Here is a 27644-nt window from a genome sequence, read left to right as displayed (position 1 = left end):
AATGTTGTTTGGACTTTGGAATCACACTGTTTAACAAGAGCATTTTTAACTACTTTTTAACATTACAATATTAAACTAATTAAAAATAATAGGACATTTACTATAAAATAAAAATACTTACGTTAAATTGATATATAATTTTGTAATTACTTTGAATTATATTATAAAGTAAATATATATTAGAATCATATCATTCAGCAAGATTCATACGCAGTATACATTTAAATAAAACTAAGTATGATTTTTGATTTAGTATTAAAGTTATGATGGATTAGTTAATAAATTACTTAACTGTAATGTAACTTTTTATATTAATTAATTATAAACCATTTATTTTGAAAAAATTAAATTATAATAAAAAAATCCTTTTGATATTTTTTTTATTTGACTCGTTTTACATTTAGAATATTTAAGCATTTTTTATTATTTTGAAAAATGATATTTAAATATATTTTTTAAGTTTGTTTTATATTTTAGTTGATGCTTTTGGATTTAACATAATATTTGAACTAGCAAATAAATGTATTAAAATAATCATTTTAAAGTATATTAATAGTAAAATAATATTCTGCATTTAATAACATATTTTAAATTAATAAATTATATATATTAAGTTGGAAATTAAAAAATCATATAGATTTCAATGCATATGATGATAGAAAAAAATATTTTTTATGGTATAGTATTATATAATATAATATAATAAAAAAAACATATATGTAAACAGTATATTGAATTATGTTAAATCACATCGTTATTATATAATGATTCTTAATTAAAACGAGATTTCTTAAAACTGTATAAGATTTATAGATTGACTTGGTTAAAGAACAAGATCTAGAGATTGATTTGAGTGGGTTAAGATATTCAATTGGTTTAATTAAATTAGTCAACCCACCTATATTTTTAATATAATAGATAGGTTTTGGTTGAAATTTTTGACATACTATTAACATGGAGAAATCAAATATACTCGTATTTTTTTTATTATTCATCTTTCTACGATCAAAACAAATATCAAAATCAAGACAAATGATTAAAAAAGGAGAATTAATAGATTTCACATGTCATGGTTTTATATTAATAAAAAGATAAATAGAAACAAAAGGGAAAACAAATTAATTTTTCCATTGACATGTCAATTTGTTAAATTATTTATATTTATTTTATTTTATTTCATCTTATAACATTAAGAATATAAACAAAACCTTAAATTCTCAAACCTATTACAATTTTGAGTGCAAAACACAGATATAAACGCAAAATGAAAGTAAAAGTCAGAGATGGCATTGTTGAAAGTGGAATTAAGGTTTTATCACAAGTTAGAAATTTAGAATGTTATTAGGATAATTAAAGAAGCAACATCATAATTGGTCCCTGTGGATTCCTAAAATCTGAAGTTTAGTCCCCGTGGTTTAAAAACGTCATAGATGGTCCCTATGGTTTCAAAACTTTTGACGATTTGTTCTTATTGCTAACTCTGTTAACTGAAGGGCATTTTCGTCATTTCACCACAGGGACCATTTATGATGCTTTTTCTTATTTTTTTTAAAAGAAAAAATAAATGTGATTATTTAATATATAAAATCTCTCTCTCTCTCTCTACCGTGCACATAAACACACTCCCTGAAGTTGTCGGTGGCGATCATGTGGGATGTTGTGAAGATCACAAAAAAATATTAGAAGTTATCAAATTTGTCTCACGAATATTACTCATAGATCTCTATATCGAGATTATGTTACTACTCTTGGATCGTTCTAGAAAAGAAGAACTGTCTTTGGATATGGAGCCTTCATCACCTCTATTACTGTAATCTGGAAAGTCACTAATAGAGGTGCTAGTTATTGAAGTCAAGTGAGTCTCCTATCAAATTTGGTTTAAACATTCCTTTGGTTTTTTTATTTACAACATCTCATTGTCTGAGTTTTTTGATTTGCACCAATTACAACATCTCATCTTCTAGGTTTCCGTCCATCTCTACCCTCCTTCTACATAAAGCATCGATTGCAATGGTGTAAGTGTAATTATTTGGATTGATTACAAAATTTTTAATCTCATGGAATACCCTTTCACTACCCATGGACTAAAACTGATGTACACGACAACATCTGATTCAAATGAATCTAAAATCAAATTTGGCATATCTAGCTTCAACCTAAGAGTGGATCGGTTTGAAAAAGGGTTAATATTATAAAAGCCCTAAATTTTTAACGCGTAATTGGAAAAAGCCCTAATATTTTTTTTATTATTGATGTGGCCACAACTTTCTCGCAGAATTATCACTCTAGCCCACTTAACGAGTTTCATGGTTAGGTTGGTTAACTTTTTTGCAAAATTAGTTCTAAAAAGTTCAAATTTAGTCCCTGAGGTTTGAAAAAAATTACACCACATGGTTTTTTAACTTTATTTTTCATTTTTTGTATACTTTATTTATTTTCGGTTTTTTTATAAGTATATGTACATTTTTTATTTTCTTTTTATGCATACTTTATTTATTTTCATTTTTAACTTTATTTTTCAACAATTTTTTTAACCTTTTTACCTTTTGTTTTCTATTTTTTAGTGTATATATAGAGTATATTAGAGTTTTTTTTAGGTTTCTTCATATTTCTTTTCGTATTATATTTTATTTTTTTCATCTTTTTATTTTTTTTATTTTTTTCTTATTTGTTTTCCAATTATTTGTTTTTTTTGTTTTTTTTATTTTTATCTTTTTATTGACATTTTTCAAAAAATATAAAATGTATTAATATATTAGAGTATATTACAATTTTGATAATTTATAGTTTTTGTAATTGTTTTTTATTTTTATTCAAGTAAATAAAGTAGTTATGTTTATATTTGTAATTTTGGTCCAACGTATTTTCTTTTTTTCTTTAGTGTTATTATATATATGTTACGAAAAAATGAAAAAAAAAATAGTTTGTTTACTAAGAATTAGTGTTTCAATGTTTTATATAACTTGAAAATTAAATCATATATCTATATGTGATATCAATAGATTAAATTCAAGATAATATTTTTCAATTTGAAAATAGACTAAAAAAACAAAAAATAATAATAATAATAATAGTCGATCTTTATAAAAAAAACTTGTTATAGTAATTTATATTGAATTGAAGTTCGTTTACTTGAATCAAAGTAAATAAAAACATTAGAAAAAAACCATAAATAACTAAAATAGGAAAAAAAAAATAGAAAATATATTAGAAAAACCATAAATAACAAAAAATAAAAAAAAATAAAAAATAAATAAAAAGGTGAAAAAATAAATATAATACGAAAAGAAATATGAAAAAAGCTAAAAAAAAACTCTAATATACTCTATATATACATTAAAAAATAGAAAACAAAAGGTAAAAAGGTTTTAAAAAAATTGTTGAAAAATAAAGTTAAAAAATGAAAATAAATAAAGTATATATATAAAAAATAAAATAAAAAATGTACATATATTTATAAAAAAACCGAAAATAAATAAAGTATACAAAAAACGAAAAATAAAGTTAAAAAACAATGTGGTGTAATTTTTTTCAAACCTCAGGGACTAAATTTGAACTTTTTTGGACTAATTTTGCAAAAAAGTTAACCAACTTAACTATGAAACTCGTTAAGTGGGCTAGAGTGATAATTCTGCGAGAAAGTTGTGGCCATTGCAATAATAAAAAAAAATATCAGGGCTTTTTCCAATTACGCGTTAAAAATTTAGGGTTTTTATAATATTAATCCTTTGAAAAAATAGTTCTTGGAAATCTTGAAAAAGAATTGATTTTGTCATATCTAACCTGTGGCGTCTGTTTTTCAATTGACAAGACTACAAGCGTCTAGTACAATGAGCAAAGGAACAACAATGGTGAATTGATGGTCGGAGGCTCATGTTTTTCGGACCAGATTCAAGAACTCATAAATAATCTATGGTGTTGCTTTAATTTCGACGATCTGATGGTGATTCTTGATGATGGCTCTCAGATTGTTGTATTGGAGATGAAGGTCTTGACAGTGTACATCGATGGGAAATCGAGAGATGATGAAATCAACATTTAAGGGAAGGAGATAACACACCTGAAACACCAGATCTTGAAATGAGAGATGATGAAATTGATTCCAAGAAATCGACATGTGGGGTAGGGATTGTACATCTACGGGAAATCGAATGAATTTAGGTTTGTTGGGGTTTTCTGCATCTTCATCTTGTAGAGAGATATGAGTGATTTCATATTTTGGAGAGAGAGAGAGAAGAAGAAGAAGAAGAGAGAGGTGGGAACCTTTTCATATTAAATTTTATTTTTTTTCAAAAAAGAAAATAAGGAAAACCTCATAAATGGTCAATGTGGAAGTGAAATGACGAAAATGCCCTTCAGTTAATGGATAAAAGTTAACGGAGTTAGCAATAAGGACCAATCATCAAAAGTTTTGAAAGCATAGGGACCATCTATGACGTTTTTAAACCACGATGACTAAACTTCAGATTTGAGGAAACCACAGGGACCATTTATGATGTTTTTTTCATAATTAAATTGTATATGCCTTTCTTCTTGTGTTTCATTTGTTATTAGGATATTTAAATTGTATATGCCTTTCTTCTTGTGTTTCGTTTAACTTTCAACAAATGACCATCTTTTAACGGAAATAAATTATGGTTTATCAATCTACCACTATCTACTAATTTGACCCAAATAGAAAAAGTCGTGTGGCAAGAAATCAAAAGATTGTCGATCATCTCATTTTGGTCATCCCAAATCGGACAACAAATGGAGTCCACGTCTATCCCTTTCGATTTCACTTTTTTAAACATAAAAGGAGATCTTTATTAAAATTAAAATAAAGAAAATAAATAAACAAAAAAATAAATATCAAGAAGCTAGACTAAAAGCAACTACAAAACAACAGTTAATATCAATTAAACACTTTATGAAGTCAAAAGAATGATTGAGTCATAGTTCTATCAAAAGATCAACTATTTTCAACTTTATCTTACCGAACAAAAGGTGATTCCTCAAGAATTGGAGTGGAAAAGAGTTGTTTAGCAGTCTCTTAGGCCATCTGCTATACTCTCCACGACAACGGTCGTGGAGAGCTTCCAGATCGATCACCACCACCCACCACAAAGCCATGGAGTACCCTCCACGACCACGAACAGAAGAACGGAGAGAGAGACAGAGGGAGAAGAAGAAGAGCCGAGAGAAGAAGAAGCCCTGATTGGGCGTTGTCGTTCGTCTTCCCCACCACGAAAACGCCCGAACACGGTAGGTCGGGGTGGTGTGCACGAACAACGCCCGTGGCAACGTAGACCACGAGCCTCTTCGTCGTTGGTATACCAGAAGGCTTTATGCGACTTTTCGTTAAGATTGATTGCAAATTATTCTAATGGGTGATTTCAATGTTGTAACGTCCCAAAAATACGAGCTAAAAATTTCATTTTTAAAACATATACTTAGCGAAACATTAGGAATAAAACGTTCAACGATCATATCATTTCACAAAAGATAGTGCATGTCTGGAAAACATTTTTATAAAACAGAAATGTGTCAGAGTACAAATCCCCAGGAAGATCTCATGATGCAGTATACTAGCATGTGTGTGATGTACCGCTACTGCGCCAGCTCCTTCCCCTTCGAAGAAGAGGTACCTGAAACCAAAACTAAAAACTGTAAGCACGAAGCTTAGTGAGTTCCCCTAACATACCACATACCATACAATCACATAACATACATATATTGTCAGGCATATCTGGGTGCCCGACCTACCCCTTCGGTCCTCTCGACCGGATATTGTCTAGTACGTCTGGGATCTGTCCTCCCCTTCGGTCCTCTCGACCGGATACTGACCAGTATATCTGGGAGCTTGCCTCCCCTTGGGTCCTCTCGACCGGATACTGATCAGTATATCTGGGAGCTTGCCTCCCCTTCGGTCATCTCGACCGGATACTGACCAGTATATCTGGGAGCTTGCCTCCCCTTCGGTCCTCTCGACCGGATACTGACTAGCATATATGGGTGCTGGTCTCCCCTTCGGTCCTCTCGACCGGGTACCGGGGACTATTTCACCCCCTACTAATACCACATAACACATATATCACATAATCTATCTAGCATGGCTGGGCATGACCGCCCCTTCGGCCCTATCGACCGGTAATCTGAGGGACTATCTCCCCCTACTGTCACTAGCACATAGCATCATATCATACTAGCACAATAACATATCACATGTAATAGCAAAACTAGATGAATATCACATAGACAATCATCTATCACACAATTCCTACTGGTGGGACGGCATTCTGGCCATAGACCCATCGCTACTGGAAGGTAACTCACCTCAAAGTAGCTGCTGATCAGTGTGGGAATTGACTGTCTGCTGCTGCTGCCGCTCCGGAAATCCTCCGGCTATAATTCCCACAAAATACTCAGTCAAACACCGCTAATTGTCCCTTGGGTAAAATGACCATTTTACCCCTGATCAAGTCAAAAGTCAAAGTGAGAGTCAACTTCCAGTTGACCCGACTCGCCGAGTTGGCTCGCCAACTCGTCGAGTCCCGTCCATTCGATTTTTCCTTAATCCCGTCTTTACTCATCGAGCTAGGCATTGACTCGACGAGTTCGCTTTCTAAACTGATGTCCAAGTCCTTCATCCTACTCGCCGAGTTCATCTTCATCCGATGAACACTTTATGCTGTGACTTGCGAAGTTGTATGAACAACTCGTCGAGTTTGTTCTTGATCTAAGAAGGTTGCCTTGAACTCGCCGAGTCAGGGCATTGACTCCCCAAGTTCCTTCATGGATGAGTTCGGCTTCCAACTCACCGAGTCCACCCAGGACTCACTACTCTACTCGGCATAAACAAAAAGGGGGGAAAAACCTCGGGGGCTCGCGACTCGACTCGTCGAGTTCGATGAGCGACTCGTCGTGTCTGCCACATGCAAATACTATACACTCAATCTTGTTCGAATCCAGTTCATGCCATTTACAGATCTGGGTTCTTAGGGCAGGATTTTCACGTAAAGTTTCCAACTTTACGTGTAGAAATGCATAGAATGGGGATTAAAGGCGAAATAAGGGCTAAGAAGGTAGATCTAGGACATTCAAGCAATTTACTCCCATAAAGGTTATAGATCTGAGCTTCTGGAGCTCAAACATGACTAGATCTAGTGGATAATCAACCTATTACGAATTCTACTTCATGCACAAGCTTGGAAAAGGTTCAAGAAGAGCTCAAAAGGTGCTCTAATGGGGTTTTAAGCATACAAACAGAATGGAGCAGAGATATACCTCAGAGAACTCTGAAATAGCACCAAGATATCTGGTCTCCTTCTTCTATTCTTGATCCACTCACCTTCTTCTCCCAAAATCTTCAAGGAATCACTCTAATCACTTCAATCTCACAAGAAATGAGTTAGGGTTTGATGTAGGGCGCTATGAGGGTGAAAGGGGGCGAGCTTGGGCCGCACAAGCTAGCTTAAATAGGGGGCAAACCCTTGAAGTTAGGGTTTCATCAGACAGCGGGGACTCGCCGAGTCGCCAACTTAAACGTGTTCCGGATCTCGTCTCTACTCAGCGAGTCGGACCTACAACTCGCCGAGTCCAAGGCTAAAAATGAAAAACACTAAGATAAATTTTACGTACTAGGAACCAGGTGCTACAAATGTTGCCAGAGTTGTTTCGGAGATATTTGGTTCTGTAGTTAATGATTTAAAGGCTTGGGTATTTAATCAATTTATTTTCGATTCGGTGTTAGTAGATGTTCTTTTTGGTAGTCCTTCATTTACTTCGTCTAACAAATGGGGTACCAACATGAGAAAATTAGATCATTTTCTTATGCTAAAAAGTTCGTATGACTTTTTTCCAAATCATTATGTGTTGATTTTATCTAAGCGTATTCCTGATCACAATGACATTTTGCTTTTTGAGCAAATTTTGGATTATGAGCCTTCTCATTTTGGATTGTTTCGTTAGTGGCGGATCCATCCAGAACAGAAGTTCAAGGTAGCACAACTTTTTATTGCGTAATATATAATATGGTTTTTTTTTTCGGGTTTAGGTTAAATGGTTTCAGGTTAAACGGGTTAGGGATTTTTGTCTTTTTTATGGATTTAAACTAAGAATGTTACTTTTAATAGAATAACTTCAACTAGTTAGCATTTATATTGCAATTTAGAGTGACTACCATATTAGCTTTGACCAAGCTACGTATATTTAAATTGCAAACACATAAACTAAACTAATTAGCAAATATCCTATATAGCTCAAAAAATCAAACTAGTAGATTTGATAAGCAGAAACAATATGTGATTGAACACCATCCAAGGATTGCTCACTACTAACCGCTTATTCAATCACAACAAATAGCCAATTAGCCAAAAGTTTACAAATAATTATATATTGGCATCATATAAGGTTGGTTGGCTTATAATCTTTTATATACTTAGGATCTTGAATTTTAGGAAGGAGAGAAAACAAAACAACAAATTACACCCTTTACCATTTTTACAACATCCTCTTCAAGAATGTCAAATACTTTTAAAGAATGCAAAAGGGTACCCATCAAGAGCTGACATTTCTCGTTCCCGTAATCCCACATTGTTTATTAGTTTCCAATCTTGTGAACATATCTTTAATAAAATAAATATAATATAGTTTATATCTTTTAAATAATTTAGAATGTTGTGATGGACGAACACACACACACACACACACACACATATATATATATATATATATATAGAGAGAGAGAGAGAGAGAGAGTGAATTAGGTTCATATATAAACCTTAGTTATTGTGTGAATGTATGAACCAATGAAAATTTAGAAAAATAAATAAATGGTTAATTTCCAATTTTCATATACAATTATTTGATAACCGAAAATAAAATTTGATATTTATGTTACTTCCTTAAATCATGGATCAGTTATATCAAGATCATAATCTTGATCTTTTTTCATATACAACCTCAAATTCACGCTTCCTTCGTCTCCATAACCCTACACCATCGACCTACATCATGATCACCATATACAACCTGTTGGCAGCCCATCACCAAAACCGAGATCATCTTCTACGCACCAACACCCCGACGACCATCATTTACCTTTTTACGCTAGTAGTGATGAAAAAAAAAAAGAACTAGTAGAAGCAATAAGATTAAATAATAAAAGATTATTGTCTCTTCAATTCCATCAACCACTCAACGAATATAACATCAAGATTAAATATTCAAGGATTAATATGATAATCTCCATCAGCCCGTTCTCCAATCTAACAAACAATCTTCTTTAGTCCAAGTGTCCAACGACCATCAAGTTGCACTCCGTTTCTACACATTGATTTAATTCATTTTCATGAATCTGGTATAAATCTCATGAATTTATTGTGAATGGTTTGTATGTGCGGTTTAATCTTATAATGTTCACTTGAATGTATGCTTAAATTGAATTGCACGTTTTTGAATGTCTTCTTTAATTTAGATTTCATATTTTCACTATGGTTCTAGTAATCCGACTATTTCAATTGACAACCATTTATGTTTATTTTTTTATTCCACTGATAAACGAGATTAATGGAAAATAGGAATTCAATATTCTCTCTACAAATGAAATTAAGTGAAAATTGGGGAAATATAATAAATTTTAATTTCCTTCTGTTTTTGAATGGTGATGAACTTCCACCGGAGAATTAAGAACTTTTTTTTTATCTTTATTTTCTATGTTTAATCAACTCAATTGGAATATGAATACGTTCTTATGTTCCTTTAGGAACTAAATGATAAGGTAAGTAAATGATAAGGTACAGTGGCTACAGATTATTGTTGGATATGAGTTATGTTTATTTGTAGGCAAGTAAATGTGTAGATTTGCCATTGGAGCTGTGAGACACTAGTTGTAACATTATTTGTTTCTAGAATTGGAGATAAGATGTAATCAAACATATGATATTTTATTCTTTTTATCTTTATATGTATTATGCAGATAACAATGTTTAATTAGTATATTGAGAAAATAGTAGAGATAATGACGAATTCCTACTAAATGGTTATTAATCGGTTTCCGGTACTGATTCTTGAAGAATGGAATACAGGAGAATGAAATGCATAATGAAAATTGATTGAATGGAGACGCAAATCAAGCTTCTGCACAAAAAATTGTTTCATGTTTTTGTAATTTTTTTGTTCTTTATTTTTCATGTATTGTTCTTAAAGTACATTTTTTTATATTTTTCCAAGAATGTAATATTATTCTTTAAAAATGTAAATTATGCATGTGGATCATGCTTATTCTTCAAGAATGTCATTTATGAACTTGTAATTCATATCTTATGCAACATATTCTTAATCTTAAGGAGTTAACTATAATTCTTAGAGAATGAATTATGATTCTTTAAGAATGTCTTATGAGAACGTCAATATTAGTTATTCTCACTTATTCTTGTATTTTTACAAAAGGATATATGTATTTTATAAAATATGTATTCATAGAGAATATGTTCCCTCTTTTGTAAAGAATACATATACTTTCAAGACTCATTAATACGAAATTTTCAAAAATGTCATTAAAATATACACATAAATCTAATATTTTATAAGAATGCTCATAATGATCATTTTGTTAAAGTTTTGATGAACAAATACGTTAAATTGATTAAATCTATAACTTGTTTAACTTTTAAAAATATTAATTTGGGTATTTAATTGTTTGATTGTTTAATATTTAATTTGAATTAGTTAACCAAAATATAGGTAATTTTCATTTACTCTCTTAATAAAATCTCATATTTTTCCTTATAATTAATTAAGGATAATTATATTGTACATGTTATCCCATGTTAATATCATGTACCCTATGATTACAAACCTTTCAATTTTCTAATCCAATGGATAAAAGTTGGTTATACATTCACACAATAATTGTAATTCATATTTGATCCTAACCCTATATATATATATATATATATATATATATATATATATATATATATATATATATATATATATATATATATCACATTTTTTTCAGCAAAATAATAAAGAACTCATTTTTTTATGCATTTAAGATCAATAGCCTACTCTCCATCGATCTCACGAATAGCAACTTGTCTTCTTTTCCAATTAATGACTTCGTGAAAAAAAATTGAGAGTTTTTGTCACCTTCAATTCACCATCAAACCTTAATTTGCCTATAAATCCAAAGATTCAAAGCATTCAATATAACCCAAATGTTTGATATATTTAATACGGATTGAGACTCAAAACTCATTCTTACTCTTCAAACAAAACATCGTATCGATAAAATCAGCTTGGTCTTGGACTAATTACGATAGTATATAAATCAATTTTTAAACTTGTCATTAATATCAAAGATTTTGATAGATGGATGTTTAGATGTGCACAAGCCCATTTGCCATGTTTGGTACATTTATTCTAAATTTTCTTATTTCTTATGATCAAAATAATCAAAAGATCAAAAACATACATACAAAAAAAAAAGCATGCAACGAGTTATTTCTCATGGCCAGAATAATCAAATTAGTAAGACTGTTCATCAAAGTGTGACACATAACAAAAGAGTAAATCTAAATTCTAATACTCCAATACTCTATATTTGTTATAGCAAAACACAAATGGCTCCATGAACATTGAAGTATATAATCATGTTCCAACGCATTCTAAAACACTACATGTTAGTTTGTCTGGTGTGTATGCATCAATTCCTCAAAATCAGTAAGAGCTTGCTGCATAGCATGCACGATCATTTTCTTTATCTGCTTCACAGAAAAGATACAATCTTGTTCAATTTACTAGAAAGTATGATAAAAAAGTTAGTGTTGTAATGGGTTAAAAATTATGTCTCACCTCTAGTTTGTCTTCTTTGGCCTTGTGACCTCTTGGAAGCTTACGGAACTCATGTGTTAATCGGATGCATTCTTGTATGTTTTCTGGAGAAACAAAGTCAACTGCAACTTTTGTACACGACTGCAAGAACATAAATGTAAAGCAAATGTGATTTAAATAAATGTTTATCTTATCATATTGTTCAAAATAGTAGCAATTGTATATCAATTTAGTGTAAAAATTATTATTTCATAGTTGATTTCAATAACGGTAGGGAAATCTACTCTAATAAATAAATATTCATTTTGTCATATGTCAATCTTTTATGATTTTTGACACTTGTCATTTTGTGATATCTTTGAAATAAATAATATCCACACGTCAATTTCTGGTTTTTTCAATTTTTGAAACTAATAAGTCACATAAGACTTATACTTATATATGTAAATATATATGTAAAGTATTAAATATAATAATAAATGTGATAGTAAATTGCAATGATTATGTTCCTTACTAGTTGTGAGACACATGTATTATATGAGTTAATTATATATATATATATATATATATATATATATATATATATATATATATATATAAAGGTCTAAATATTTGAGAACTTTGAATTTATAAGAAAATAAGAAAAATAATGAATTATTATAATGAAAATTTGTATCTTTTAAATGTAAACAAATAATTTAAATAAATAAACTAATTAGCTTAAATTTTAAGAATTTTGAAATTAAAAGGTAAGTCCATTAATGACAATGATAACCATTTATTACTATATTTATTGCAAATATTATATGGAATTTAAAAAAATAGAAAAACTTATAAAATAACATGTTGAAAAATCAATTCAAAATAACCATAAAATGACATTTGACAAATTAAATAAGAATGTGACAAATGGGAGAAAAACATTCATTTATAGGGAGGATTTCGAAAAAAGAAATTAAATATCCTCCTACTTTTTATTGCTACTAATCCTTCTACTCATTTAAATGATGACACGTGTCACATTAATATACTAAAATATCATTAAATATCATTAAATGAGCATTAAATGTTACACATGTCACCATTTAATTGGGTAGGATGATTTGTAGGAACAAATAGTAGAAGACAATTTGATTTCTCTTTCGAAAAATTTACTTTAAAAAATATGTAATGTTTACCCTTTGATATTTAATCTTTTTATTTAATCAATCTGTGTAATATATGGGTCTCACACCTATTTCAACAAAATAAGTAAAAAAAAAAAAAAAAACTTGAGATAGATGATAAACGAACTTCAGTAAAACACACAAAATAAAACTTATGAAAAACTTGAAACGGAAAACTGTAAAATCGGAGCATAGTATTTAATGTGGTTCAGTAAACGACTACGTCCACGGGCGAACAAAAGAAAGAAATGATTTTATTAACTTCCAAAAACAATTACAATTACTTACAAATGTCTCACCTCACTTGAGCTCTAAAAACAATAGGATATTGATTGCTTACAAACTCCTCAAAAGGATATGCTCTCAACCTTACAATGATTGTTGTTCTGGAATCTTTGTACTCACACACATGTATATACGCAAAGCATAATGAAGGAGGTATGTTCTTATATGTGCATATTTATAGGCAAGCATTAGAAACCCTAATTATGGTGGGCAGACCTATCCATAATTAGCCCATGAAGAGGACACCATAATTGTCAATCAATCATGGGACGTCATGCAACTGCTTTTAGAACCTTCGTTCTTGAAGGATGTACATGGTGACCTCACATTCACATAGGAGCACATCATGCATGCCTCGTCGCTCATCATAGGAGAGCATTCTCCTTGAGCACCCGACAAATCGAGTATGGTAAAAAGGTAAACTTTCTTCAATCATGAACTTTTCCATCTTCCCATTCTGGGCGAAATTTCATCGAATAACAATACAATTTACATGGTTTTAAAATGTCATATTTTCACCTTCCTTTAAGAAGAGGCCACATTTCTTTGGAATGCTCAACATTTCACATAAGCCATATTGTTGCCAAATCGGCAACCTTCTTTTTGTAGCTAAAACTTTGACAATCGTCAGATTGTTTGTCGAAACTCCATTACCAACGGAAGATTGTGATTGACCACATTCGTATGCCATTGCTAGCAAGAAGTTAATAAAGCAAGTGAGCAATGAGAAAGATTGTGTTTTGAGATATTAGAGAGCGTTTTTGAGTGGTGTAAGAAAGCTAACATCCAATACCTATTTATACTAGAAAATGAGGTCTAAAAGGGTCATTTTTGGAGGAAAAAAACAACTATAAAATGGCTATATGTAGGGGCGATTCTATGTGGGTGTTGGTAGTGGCACCGACAACACCTTTTTTCTGTACGTAGTGCAAAAACTTTTGAAAATTTTTTTTCTAATATTGTCACTGCTTAAAAAAAATGTGCAACTACATAAAAGAAAATGTTTCACACCTCGTAGGAGATCCCATGTCGTGTACGCCCCTGGCTATATGACTGTTTGGCACAAAAAAAAATCTCTATCCCCCAAATCATATTCAAAGCCGGTTCCAAATCAGTTTAACGACTATAACCCTCAACCGATATAAATTCTCAGCTCGACACCAAACCACTAAACCGGAGCGTATTCCATCAAACCAGTTTCGATTTCCAAATCGATTTTTTTGTACATCTCTAGTTACTTATGGGTTTCAACATCCTGGGTTATATAGGTTCATGCCTAGGCTTGACCAGACCTGAAATTAAGCTACATTGATCAAACCCAGAACCCGGTCCATGCCAAATTACTAACTGTTTTTCTACACATCTACTACGAACATCACAACGTCTTTTATTGCCGAAAAAACTTTGTTGAAACTACATTTAGATACGTCATGACGTCTTTTATTGCCGAAAAAACTTTGTTTAAACTACATTTAGATATAGGGGGTGATCGCATCTTGCCCAAATTCTAATAAGACAAAAGAATGGAGTTTAAAAGATTTGAAAAAGAATCCATCATGTAGACATCCGCAAAAAAACCTTTGATGACTTTATTCAAATTACAATTGGAATTTTAGAAATAGAACAAGAATATATATATATATATATATATATATATATATATATATATATATATATATATATATATATATATATATATATATATTGGTTTTTCAAGAGCTTTTATTAGGTTTAATATTTTTATCTTGTAAATAAAAAATTATTAATTATAAATTAATAATTTATAAAGTAGGTTTATAATATATATTGATTCTATGTATAATATAAACAAATTCATTTCATGTTTTGCATTTCAACCAACATGTCACCGAATTGAATGCTTTCCCCCATTGCGATTATATAGTTCATTATATTCTATCCAATATTCAATCCAACCGAACACACTCGCTCCAAACTTATATGCTCACTTGCTCAGTATAAAATTATAATTATATTCTTAAAGCGTTACATATTCCATTTGGGAAATATTAATGAAAGGAAAGAAAGCAATTAGGTGCACTTTTTGGCTAGTTATGACCAAAATACGTTATTTTTCCAAGAACTGAGAATCAAGAACAAAAGAATACCCTCATTTTGATTTTTTTTTTCAGCTTCATTCTAGTTTTGGTCAAGCGGTTTCAATGTTCGGACCAATTTGTGCAACTTGCAATGTGCACCCGCTACAAGGTTGCTAAAATTCTAACAAGTTTTTTCGCCTTATGGGTATGGAACCTTCAACTAGATATAAACTTAACGCATTATTGCATACATTATAAAGTTTGTTTCCTTGTTATGCCACTAAACCTCCCCTCTTATTATTGCATCATTGCAATACATTAGAAACGGGTGTTGCAATGGAAGCATTAATCTTGGAAGTTTGAAAGAGAAAGAAAGGTGTAAAAGTAAAAGGAAATCAAGATGTGATTCGATAGGAGTGTGAAAGAAAATTGAACCAGTCAGAGAAAACGCAAATGAGGGGAATTTTTGGAAGAAAACTAAAAATACACATTTTTAGAGGATGGCATTATTGGACATAGGTTTTTTTTTTTTTTGTAAGCATAGAAACTCAAATTTCCCGTGCTTACCAGAAGTTACAAGACTTAAAAGAATGGCACAAATAAAGCCTATTTTTTGTATTATTAACTTGTTTTTAAGTAGCAATGGATGTCTATTCCCCAACCATTTAGCATATTATTAACACCATATTCCTTGTTTCCAAATTTCCATAACTAGAATGGATATTAATGTGTTTAACCATTAAATTTTTTAAATTCGTACTCCTTAAAACTGAAATATGTTTAACCTATGCATGAACTACAATTAGGCATGTGCTAATGAGCGATCAAGAAGGAGCAAATAAAATAAAAAGGCGAAAACAAAAAAATGGAAAAAAAATAATACAAAAGGAAAAAGGAACTTACTTTGAGATTTCGGACTTGGTGTGGACATCCAGCAGGAATAAAAACTGCCTCTCCCACCCTTTGTTCAAAACTCCATGGTTCTACACCTAAACATATAATTTTATATGAATTAAAGTCCTATTAAATGATTAAGGGTAATTTCGTAAATACTAACCATATTCCTCTTTTAGCTTCCTTTTATGCTCCAAGGTCAAATAAAAAGCTTGATCATGAATAGGGTGATAAACCTACATAAACCATTAATTATTAACTAATTACCTCATAACCACAAATTACAAAAGGTCAAGAAATTAAAAATAATTTTTACCTTATTAACGGGACAACAATATGTGTGTCTAAATTCTTTCGAGTGTTTCAATAAATACTCTTCTAAAATCTTCACATCTTCCCTTCTAAATATGTCCCAAAGAGCACCACCTTTGTCTCCCCAATCCTCTAGTGGATGACAGTCATATAAATCACATTGAACAATATTTTCGTTCTTCTCTCTTTCGTCTTGAATTTTGTGTCTTCTTTTTAATTTTTGAATTGCTAATTGTTGTTCATCACTAATCGATACTTTCGTGGCGTGTGTCAATATATTCACCTGAATGCAGAAAATAACAACATACATTCATTAATTTTGTGTATCAAAGCATCCTACTTATATTTCTTTCTATCACAACATCATACTCTGAAAAATCTATCCCATTATATCATTCTACTTCCAATTTTATTATTATTAGACCATTCTATTTTGAAAACTCTACCCGTAAAAATTGTTATTTATTTGGATGGTATTGCTAAAAATAAGGTGTATTTTTTAAAGTACTATGGTGTGACATAAAGACATGAACGAATGCAAGAAAGAACACCATACTTTCATATATTTGTGCATTATAGTCCTACTTTCTTTTCTTTCTGTTACAACCTTGTACTTTTGATCTTTTTTTTTTCTTATTAAGTCGATACGCTTTGAAAAATCTATCAAATTAGACCATTATACATCGAATTTGTTCTTACGTAGTCAACTATATTTTGAAAAAATCTACCGAGTTATAGCACTAAAAGAAAGAAATGAAAGTAGGATGATATAATAATACCGCATCCGACATATCACAATGAAGCTTGGTGACAGAATCCCCTCTTCCAAGTTCTTGGGCCATTCCATAAGCAATATATGTTTTGGGGCCCAAATCTGGTTTTAAAACATCAGGTGGCAACTTCACAGCAAGATTTAGAAAACCCGTTTTTGGATCGGTGTAGTCTCGAAAAGGCAATGCACTTATGAACTCATCACAATGACGTGGCAAAAGATCCTCAAATTTATCGGATGGAGGCCAATCCTTTAGCTTCAGCATCTCTGGCCATGAATTTAAATATTGTCTTCCTTCTGTGTAACCTTTGAAAAATTTCTTCGTACTAATTTCAACCTGCATATTATTTGGAAGAATAAAAAACAGAGCTTTTAAAGGTGATGCACTTTCATTGTTAATCGTTATGTGAAATATTTAAAAAAAATCAAAATGTGATGTTAAAATACACGAAAGCACACACAATTTCACCTTTTAGAAACATCGTTGATTTTGTTACCCTGTATTTGATATCAAGACAACATACATGATAGCACACACAATTTCTTCATTTTATCGATTTAGCCACTGAACTATTACTTTTTCTTGATTTAGCCACTGAACTATTATTTTTTTTTTTTATCGATTTGGCCCCTAAACTATAATCATAATAAGGGCTAATCACTAAAATGACCAAAAATGGGAAGTTCTTATCACAAAATTACCACCTTTCGAACATTTATCGCAAATAACCACCTATTTCGTGATATTGCTTTATCATTGTTCCCCATTACAAAAATCATTAGAAAATTCACGGGGTTTTTATACTTTTTTCACGAAAATGATGTTATTTCATGAAAAAAAATGATGGCCTTTTTTGCGGAAAACAAAAAGGAATTGTGCAAAATATGTGGCCATTTTGTAATAAATGTTCAAAAGATCCACATTTTGTGATATGACCCTCTCATTTTTGGTCATTTTCATGATTAGCCCATATAAGTTATAACCACAAGAAAGAATATTTTATTTACAAAAGCCAAAATTACCTCACAACCAGCCAAGCAATCAATAGTCTTCACCTCCGACATCTTTAAACGGACATTTTCATCCACATGTTCACCTAATGCACGCCACATCACCATCGGGTCCCAGCTTAAACCACTTGTCTCCTCCAAAACCTCCCTCACAATCACAGGTTCACCTTTAGCAAAGTGGTCACGAAAGCGGACAATCTCCTCCCTCCTCTTCACATCTTTCGATGAAGGGCAATATAGGTAATTCCCATCCGATCCTTCCCAATTACCTGCCCTAAAGTACATATAACTATCACCACCATTTTCCAATAATCCAACATTCGGTTGATCAACTTTGACATTATTCAATATATATTCCGCTCTTTTCTCCAAATTTTCAATCCAGTTTTCTTGTAAGATCCGTTTGAGCTCCAATAAAGAATCACCACATCCGCCATTTTCTTTTGGAGCACAAAATATGTTTCCATTATCTTCAGCTACCCATTTTGTGATAGAACTTGATTCTTCAGTTGAAGTATATTCATGACAAGTGTTGGGTAATGGGTAGCCACCATGGATGTAATCAGAACCTCTATGTAAATACCCAAAAGTTACTTTTTCATCAAGAAGATTGTTGTTGCGTATTTCATGGCAGCATGTAAGGCAAAGTTCATATGAACAGTTTGAACAACTTCTGTGAAGATTAACGATTGATGTTGAGCAATGATCACTGTTCCAATAAAAAAAAAAGGGCCAATAGGAAAAAGATAATAAGGTGATTATGTATATATGAAATGTTATTTATGTGAAAATTACCAATAGATGCGTTCATCATTGAAACAGTTAGTTTGCTGGATTCGTATTGAAGATTGTGGTACCCCTACACGGAGAGAAAGTTATTCATCAAAAAAAATTAGCAGGGACTGAGTTTGTGACATTTGGTAAACCATAGGGACTATTTTTGTAATTTTGTCATTATAGTATTATGCTTTTGTTTCTTCATGTTACATTGTTACTAATTATAGCAATGTCATCCAAATACAAAAGCAATTTCACTGCTAAAACTGATAGATATTTTTCAAGGGCTAATTACTAAAATGACCAACTTTGAATATTTAGCGGAAACACTTTATCGGTGGTCCCTGCTAAAATTCTTCAAAAGAAATTAGATTTTTTTTCACGAAAATGACCATCATTTTTGTGGAAAAAAATCATGATTCTATTTTAAAATTATAATCTCCAAAAGAAAAAAAAAATAAAATTAAAACTACAATTGCTAAAATTCGGTAGATATTTCGAATTACGATGTTTTAATAAAAAAGTTGAAAGTACAATGCTACAACAAAAAGAAATGAAAGAACGATACTATAATACAAAAATAGAGGAAATTGTGTTGCTAATTCTTACATTTAACCCTAAATTAAATGCCAAAGAAGGTAAGAGGGTGGTTTTCTTTTAAACAAACCTTGAGCAATTGCTTCAATGGCTATCTCCTCCATTTGTTCTTCACGAATTTGTTTTATAAACGGAAGGAGAGAGTTGATTAGATAGTGAAGATGCTGCAACTTCACATCATCATCAAATTCTATTTTTGGCATCTGTTTTTCATTAATATCAATAGTAAGTGATTTGATAATTTAATTTTTTTCAATATGTAGAACATCTCACAAACCTTAATCTTCGAGTTTAAGCACAAGTTGCAATTGCAGTTTCCACGACAAAATGGGCATATCTCTACAACGTCTTCTTCTGACAACTGAGGATACCTAAATATTCAAGAAAACATTTTTTTTAATCAAGAAACGTTTTTTTTTTTTTTTTTTTTTTTTTTTTTTTTTTTTTTTATCATTTCTTGGAAGGGTGATTTCGGGATTTACCATTGCTTGACGCACTGAACACAGTATAGTTTTTCTTCACACTTGGTGCAAGGAATAAACTTTATTCTATCATTTCTCTTACATTGGTGACACTTCAAAGGCTCCTTTCCACTTTTATGATCCAACTGGAAATCACATTCGTGAATAAAATGAAAAAAAAATGCCACGTGGATATATGGACGGGATTGATGTGCAAATGTCTACCTTCATGGTATTATTAGACCTTCGCGATGAAGATGGAATGTATTCATAATAATCATCATCTTCTTCCTCGCTATCATCCTCATCAGAATCACAGATATCAGGGGCACTGGCGTAACTTGGTATGTTCTTTCCATGAAAAGCTTTAGTTTTGATCCATGGAGTGTCTTTCTTGATAGAAGTTCTTGTCCTCTTCGGTGATGAAACTTTGTCACTTCGCTTTTGAGGATCAATGAGGGGTTGAAGCTTTCTCTTTCTTCCATATTGAAGAAAGTTGCAGACTTTTTGCTTCGTATTGATTTCATTAGTAGAATATTTACTCACCTGAGTTTCGTTAGGAATAAGCACCTCCATCTTCACTGTCAAAACATACAATAAAGAGAAACGGTTCTTAAAAGTTCAAAAACTTGAATTAGAATGTCAAATGGTCCATTCTAAAATGCAGATTTCTTAAATTTGTGGAAAGAATTGTTAATTGCATTAACACTTTGGAAGCCGAAGGAGCACGAACGGATCACAGCAGATACCACAATAAGAACTAAATTCGGAATAAACTCAGGTCAAATTCACCGATTCATAAAATCAACAAGCTCACATGTATCTATAATCAGCAGAAACAAAAACCCTAATTGCAAAGGCATGAAACTTCACAATGAAAACGAAGAACGCTCACCGAATTCGTTGATTTTAGCTCCAAAAATCACGAAAAATAAGGAAAAATAATCATCAATGGTGGCAATGATTCTGGGTTCGTTTAAATCGAATACGATCCGATGCGTTGGTTGGGAAGATTTGCGTGAAGATTTGGACACAAATCGGAGATAGAAACGAAACTGCAATGGAAATCTTTAATTATGGGCGAGAGCGTTGTGCGAATGCTGGAAACAGAGGATGGAAAGCGGTGGGCGTTGATATGTTTCTGTGTTCTATTGCCTTTTTATTTTTTCCACATTTAACCCATACAAAATATTCATATTCAAAGAGTGTATCCAATCATTTAACTCATTCATAAACACGTGGATTTGGGATATATGTTGATCACGTTTGTTTTTCGGATTTTATGTACGTACATGTACTGGCACTCCGGTATAGCGGTGAGTGACTAGTGGTGTGGTGTCCTTTCCAGGCCGGGTCCAATACATGGTGAGATGGTGATATGGGCTAAAGCCCAGGGGTAACATATTATAAAGGGCATCGATTTAATTCAGTAAGTAATAGTTTATATTTTCAGTTGGCCCAAATAAATTAAGCCCAAGATTTTTGTTTTCTCAATAGAAACAGAGGACGAGCCTCGAGGTAAGGCACAAGGCATGTGTGCACAGTGGCGGAACTACTAAGGGGATAGGGGAGCCCATGGCCCCTAGCTTTTTTGCCTACTAAGTTATAATTTATATGAATAAGATGATGGCAAAAATAAACATACAAGTTGCAGAAGAAGAAGACAAATAAACTGTATTTTGTTGGATTTAACGAGTTACAAATTCACTAAGAAATCAGAGAAAACAGGTGATAGCAAACCACTCAAAGCCCCCAATTTCGATATTAATTTTTCCAAGAATAATTAAACAAAAAAGGATGGCACTTCACCTCTCAAAGTAATTAAGGAATATAGGGACATCAAAATAAAAAATAAAAAGAATTATGATTTTGAAATATTTGAAATCCTCTAATCAATTGGACGGAAAAATAATTCAAAAATTTTCAAATATCCAAACCATATCTAAATTTATGTTGAGATCTAAATCAAATATTTTTTTTTTAATCTAACCCTCGTTCAGATATACACCCACAGAGCAAAAATCTTCAATAACCGCCGATGCGGCTCTCCGCTCTCCTCTCCGTCCTATCATTGTTTCTTCCCTGCCTCGTTAATTAATTTCTATCATCAGAGTCGCCTAGGTCCAGATCAACCTCCACTCTCTTTTTGCACCGCGATTCTCCAATTAAATTAGTTTGTTCTGTCATAGCTTGCGATGTATCTACTACACTCTCACTAATTTCAGGTAAAGATTTTATATTTCTAATCTCTTCCTGTTTTCTTCTTATTTAATGGCATTATGTACATTGTACTGAACTACTAATTACAACCTAGTATGCTATACCTTACCTATAACTCTGATGAGTCTATTATTGTCTTTTCATTGTGCCTTAGGGTTAAATATTGTATTTTTAATAAAAAAATATCGTTAAAAAAATAGTATGATAAAAAAGTTATATGAAGAGCCAAGACATGTTAATCAATGTTTAACATAATTGTACTTATTAAATTTATTATTATTAAAACTAGTCATGTTATTTTGATTTGGGACTTGGTTAAATTATATTCTAATTTACTAAGATTTATTATGAAAAAAGAGTATTGGCCCCCTCGTTTTTATACTCGTGTTCCGCCCCTGTGTGTGCAAATCAAGAGATGTAGTCAGCATTTGTGATTGTTGATTACTAATAGACACCTAGAAACATGAACTCTAGAGAAATCGAGGAGTTCTGTTTATATGAAAAAATTGGTTTTAAAACGAATTTCTATTCTGATTTTTCTTATTCTCCTGTATATGATTCTAGATTTGACGATTTTGTATGAGTTGGAGTTCGAATTAAGTTGTCAATCTCGTATTTCTAATTCTCAATTCTTATTTTTCGTGTATTTTTCGAAGTCTTCAGGTAAGGAGGTATTTATTTGTACTATTATCATATTCTCCTATTTTTTGTTCCCGTTTTGTTCAAAATATATATATGTTTTGTTCGAAATATGCATCTTTGATTTCACATTTATTGTAACACTCCAAAAATCAAAGAAATTTAAAATTTTCAAAATCAATCATTAACCAAAATTGTTTACAAAAGAAGTCATTGTTTCAAAAACATTATTTCAAAATCAGAGTTTTCCCAAGACTCAGTGACATAAAACAACAAGATGTACACGATCACACATTTATTTTTTCCAATCATCTAAAGTACTTGAAATCATAATAAATAACTGTAAGCACAAAGCTTAGTGAGTTCCCCCAAAGTACCACCACATAACATAACAAACAACAACTTGCATAAAGAGCCTTTAGCATTACTGAACCGTCGCACTTGCATACATACTATATGGATCACTCTCAGAGCCTTCAATATGACTGGCCCGCCGCACAGGGCCTAAAGCATATCAGGGCCACTCTTCGGGCCTTCAACATTACTGGACTGCAGGTAGTCAGTCTATTCGGACCGTCGTAGGTATCTTGGCCTTTAGTACCAGTCGGTCCGCCTCAACCCAGTAAACCATAACAACATATCGATATAAACAATATCGGGTTTGTTAACTAGCAGCACAAAGCAGTAGTCTCAACCCAACCACACTACGTCGACATATGCAATAGATAAACATATAACCAGTAAACAGATAACAAGCAAATGTACAGATCACTACCGCATAGTAACATCCTAATTACCAGGATACAGATCTAACAGATTACTACAACATAGAAACATCTTATACACCAGGATACATAACATAATGGGCGGACATTGGTGCCTTCGACCCACAAGTACGGTGAGGAAAACTCACCTGAATCGAATAACCTTGAAAGACTGCGATATGCTCTCTTTTGCACTGCTTGCTCTCGTGAATCCACTCTAGAAGAAAGATCAAGGTGAACAAGGTCTGGATCTACAAGCTCCAAAGCAACCAATGCTTCTTCAATAAGTTCCTTCTACTCCAAGGTGCACCAAGAACACTCCAAAGCACTTAAATACACCTTCTTTTTGCTTACAAGGCTCAATCTAGGCTTAGGGTTTCAAGAGAGGGTGTTGGAGAGGTGGAGGTTGAGAATGGAATTGGTTTAGGGAAGTTAAGGAGCTTAAATAGGGCTCAAACCATGAAAATGGCGTTTGGGGCACTGATCGTGTACACCCTGTTATAACATATATATAATTTAGAATTCACACAATATAAATTTTCTCTCTCTCTCTCTCTCTCTATATATATATATATATATATATATATATATATATATATATATATATATATATATAACCAACTCTTACCCCACCCCGTTAATCCTCTCAACGAGACTATCCATACCCTTGGACCTTAAATTTTAACTCTTACTCCCGGATCTAATCCATATTCTCGAGTCCATGATTGTGCCCATTCCATACTCCCGGATAAGGGACAACTGGTCTATGTCTAAATCCATACTCCCGGACTAATGACAGATTCTATGTCCTGTCCATACTCCCGAACTAAGGACAACTAACTATGTCTTAATCCATACTCCCGAATTAATGACAACTGACTAAATTTTAATCTATACTCCCGGATTAATGACAAATAACTAAGTCCAATCCATACTCTCGGACTAGGGACGAATAACTATGTCTAATCCATGCTTACGGATCAATGACATATTTTAAAGTTCTATTCCCCGTATATATCTCGCTTGTACTCATAAAGAGATGCTACCCCATAACCATTATAACAAACCTTAGGTTTACTCTTAAACCTAAGTTATCATAAACAATTAGGTATGTTCTTTAACACATAATTCAGACATCATCAAATAACTCACATAAAACATATATTTAATACATTCAAAACGGAACCCAACCCACTCCGCTCCCATAACCACCCCTACACGTACACACTTGCATCCACATCTACACTCACATCCACATTGACACCCACGCTCACAAGTACATGGACATGTACACACCCACATCAACGCCAACAAGCTCACAACAACCCCACCCACCCCTACAACCATGTCCACACCATACCCGTACATATTCATACATATCCATACAGACTCATCCATACACCCTCACCATGATAGTCATATACCCACGCCCACACCCTACCCTACCCTCATACCCACTCCTACTCCCATCCACCCCACCCCTACCCACCCTAACACGCACACCCATACCCGTATACCATACACACACGTACATGTCAACACCAACATTGATGCCCACTCAACCCCACCCATGTACCCACACCCATACGCATTCATTCACACCCATGCTAACAAGCTTGCATATGTTTGAGTGGGTTAGAGTTTAATTAATGAAAGTTTTATATTTTTTAATTAAAATAATAATAAATTACACAAAAATCAATAAAAGGGTTTCTTGGTCATATTACACAATATACTTTCTAATACCTTTGACAAATTTGCAAGCCAAACAGAAAACATTCCAATTCCGTGTCAACCAAACTAGATTCCAATTCTTTGAAACTCCAATTCCTTTGGCGGATTTCGTTCCCTCCAAAAACATTATTTGAACCAAACACCCCTTAAGAATATATTGCGCTAAAATTGGGAAACTATGTTGCAATCTTCTGTATTTGTAGTTGATGTCAAAACCAGCTAACTATGAGAAAAAAAAAGAGCTTTATCATAAACCTCAACTCGATAAGGATTAGTCCAGATGTGACAAATATACTATTGTCTCGTCTACTTTAAATAAGCTAGAAATTACCAACGGATTTAAAATTATGTCACTATTTTGTCGGTATTACGTCGCTAAATTAAGGTTTTATTTTATTTTTGTCACCGTTCACACTAAGATTATGCGATATGCCTCTAACGCAAAGTAGTTTATACATATGTGGCATATGTTACATCACCCCCTTATATGTTATGTAGAGTGAACGCTTGTTAAGTTGGTAACATCGTTTAACGCCTTTCTCTCTCTCTCTCTCTCTCTCTCTCTTTCTCTCTCTCTCTTTCTCTTTCTCTTTCTCTCTCTCTCATAATATTTTTATATTAAAAATTAAAAGTGTTTTGGGTGGTGGAATGGTTGGGTATTTCTTAGGCTATGGGGAGTAGTCATACCCAAGTCACTCAAAAAGTGCTGGCAACTCAACGACACGCCAGCTCCACTACAAACTCACCAGCAAACCACTAGACATTGAAAATAGTTACCACTCCATAATATTTATCTTTTTATTTTTTACTTTTTTAACACTGAATTAAATAAAAAAACATATTTTAAAACATAAATAAAGATTTTACATTAATTAAAACCACATTACATTAATTAAAAAGCATAGAATTTTAAAACCTAAATTACTAAAAAAACATAAAAAACGTAGAAAATTAAACCTAAATTATTACAAAAACATAAAAGACATAGAATCTAGTTGTTATATTTTACCCGAACTTGTTGGATTTTTAGAAACGCGGTTAGATTTTTTGGGTCAAGATCTGGTTGTGGTTTTGTGTTTAAAATTTGAAGATCAGTAAGTGTAATTTTTCGATGACGAGCTTCCTCCTCCGTTGATTCAATTTTTTTTAGAAAACTTAGAATCTTGTCTAGTTTTTCCGCAATCACGTCTTTGCAAACCACTTTTCCGCTTGAAGACCCCGTCTTTCTCGATTTGTCCCTTCCTGGTGGTCGACGAAGTTGGACTTCCGGTGGACCCTCCCCCTCGGTACCATTGAACTCATCATTGAGGTCGAGGCCAAAACCCACGTCGGACTCGGAAGTTCTTGGCCTTTTGTTGGATCTGGTGGTTGATCCCAAATGCGTTGTGTCTGAATAAAGAACTCATTTTGGACCATTACACCAAATTTCTCACGCTTTTTGGTTGTTGAATGGTTTACCATTATTGATAATTTTGTATTGGTAGCATGCGATCGATAAAATATTGAAAATCGTTGCTACCACTTTTGTGCTTATTTTTAAGATTGTCAAATATGTCACTAAATTTCGTGCAAGGCGCTCGTAGGTCACACCATTTTGCATTGACCGATTCGCATGTCCGCTCCGTTTCCCTTCCTAATAGCGCATGAAAATGGTCTAGAACATGCTTCCGAAAACTTTGACCTGATTGCACGTTCCCGGTGTCACAGTCTTGCGATATAAAAATTCAAGTTTTAGCTAAAGCTTCCTCTTCGTCTTCGGTCCATTGTGTTAGTTCTTTATTTTGGTTCTTTTCTTTTTTTTTTGCCTTCTTCGAGTTGGTTGTTGTGTTTCTTGGACATGTTCATTGTCATGGTCGAGGTTTATAGGTTGGGATTTGAGATAATGGGATTTGAGATGGTTGTGAAGGTTGTGCGTAAAATTGTTGATGTTAAAAATATTGGGGTTGAAATTGTAAAGAAGGTTGTTGTAAAGAAGGTTGTCGAAAGACTTGAAATTAATGTTGATTGAATTGTGGTGGTCGTTGTTGTTGGTAGTAGTTTGGGTGGTATGAAAGATTGGTGAATAGATGTTATTGGATAGGAGATGTTATCAATTGCATGTAACTAAGCTTTGCATATGGATCATTTGGAGTGTTTAG

The 27644-nt window shown here is 32.4% G+C and overlaps 1 protein-coding gene across 3 annotated transcripts; it reads right to left on the bottom strand.

The window, feature by feature from the left end:
• Positions 1-11484: 11484 nt before the first annotated feature.
• Positions 11485-21322, bottom strand: LOC145061451 (lysine-specific demethylase JMJ26-like). 3 transcript variants are annotated; one of them, XM_079008926.1, is made up of 13 exons: positions 21045-21322; positions 20375-20730; positions 20171-20295; positions 19966-20059; positions 19759-19891; positions 19110-19173; positions 18327-19023; positions 17311-17640; positions 16536-16814; positions 16383-16455; positions 16229-16314; positions 11839-11958; positions 11485-11747 (listed from the first exon to the last, which is right to left on the bottom strand). In XM_079008926.1, exons 2-13 carry the CDS (start codon positions 20723-20725, stop codon positions 11667-11669), a joined length of 2433 nt encoding a protein of 810 aa, XP_078865052.1. In that variant the 5' UTR covers positions 20726-20730; positions 21045-21322; the 3' UTR covers positions 11485-11666. The 3 variants fall into 3 exon arrangements, with proteins under 3 accessions (XP_078865052.1, XP_078865053.1, XP_078865054.1); XM_079008927.1 differs by having other exon boundaries at positions 20375-20725; XM_079008928.1 differs by lacking the exons at positions 11485-11747; positions 11839-11958 and adding an exon at positions 13218-13961.
• Positions 21323-27644: the final 6322 nt, after the last annotated feature.

This window comes from Lactuca serriola, chromosome 7, assembly GCF_051521515.1.
Source record: "Lactuca serriola cultivar US96UC23 chromosome 7, Lser_US96UC23_V15, whole genome shotgun sequence".
Classification (NCBI taxonomy): domain Eukaryota; kingdom Viridiplantae; phylum Streptophyta; class Magnoliopsida; order Asterales; family Asteraceae; genus Lactuca; species Lactuca serriola.
Note: the sequence above shows the minus strand (reverse complement) of the source record. Positions and strands in the feature narration are given on the sequence as shown.

Bases quoted from the DNA above. Each gene is read 5' to 3' on its own strand.
- LOC145061451 (XM_079008926.1), bottom strand. From the start codon at position 20,725: ATGGAGGTGCTTATTCCTAACGAAACTCAGGTGAGTAAATATTCTACT. The intron at 20,296-20,374 runs GTAGACATTTGC...TGTGATTTCCAG, and splicing joins GGTCTAATAATACCATGAAG to TTGGATCATAAAAGTGGAAA. The intron at 11,959-16,228 runs GTAAGTTCCTTT...ATGTTCTTGCAG, and splicing joins ACCAAGTCCGAAATCTCAAA to TCGTGTACAAAAGTTGCAGT.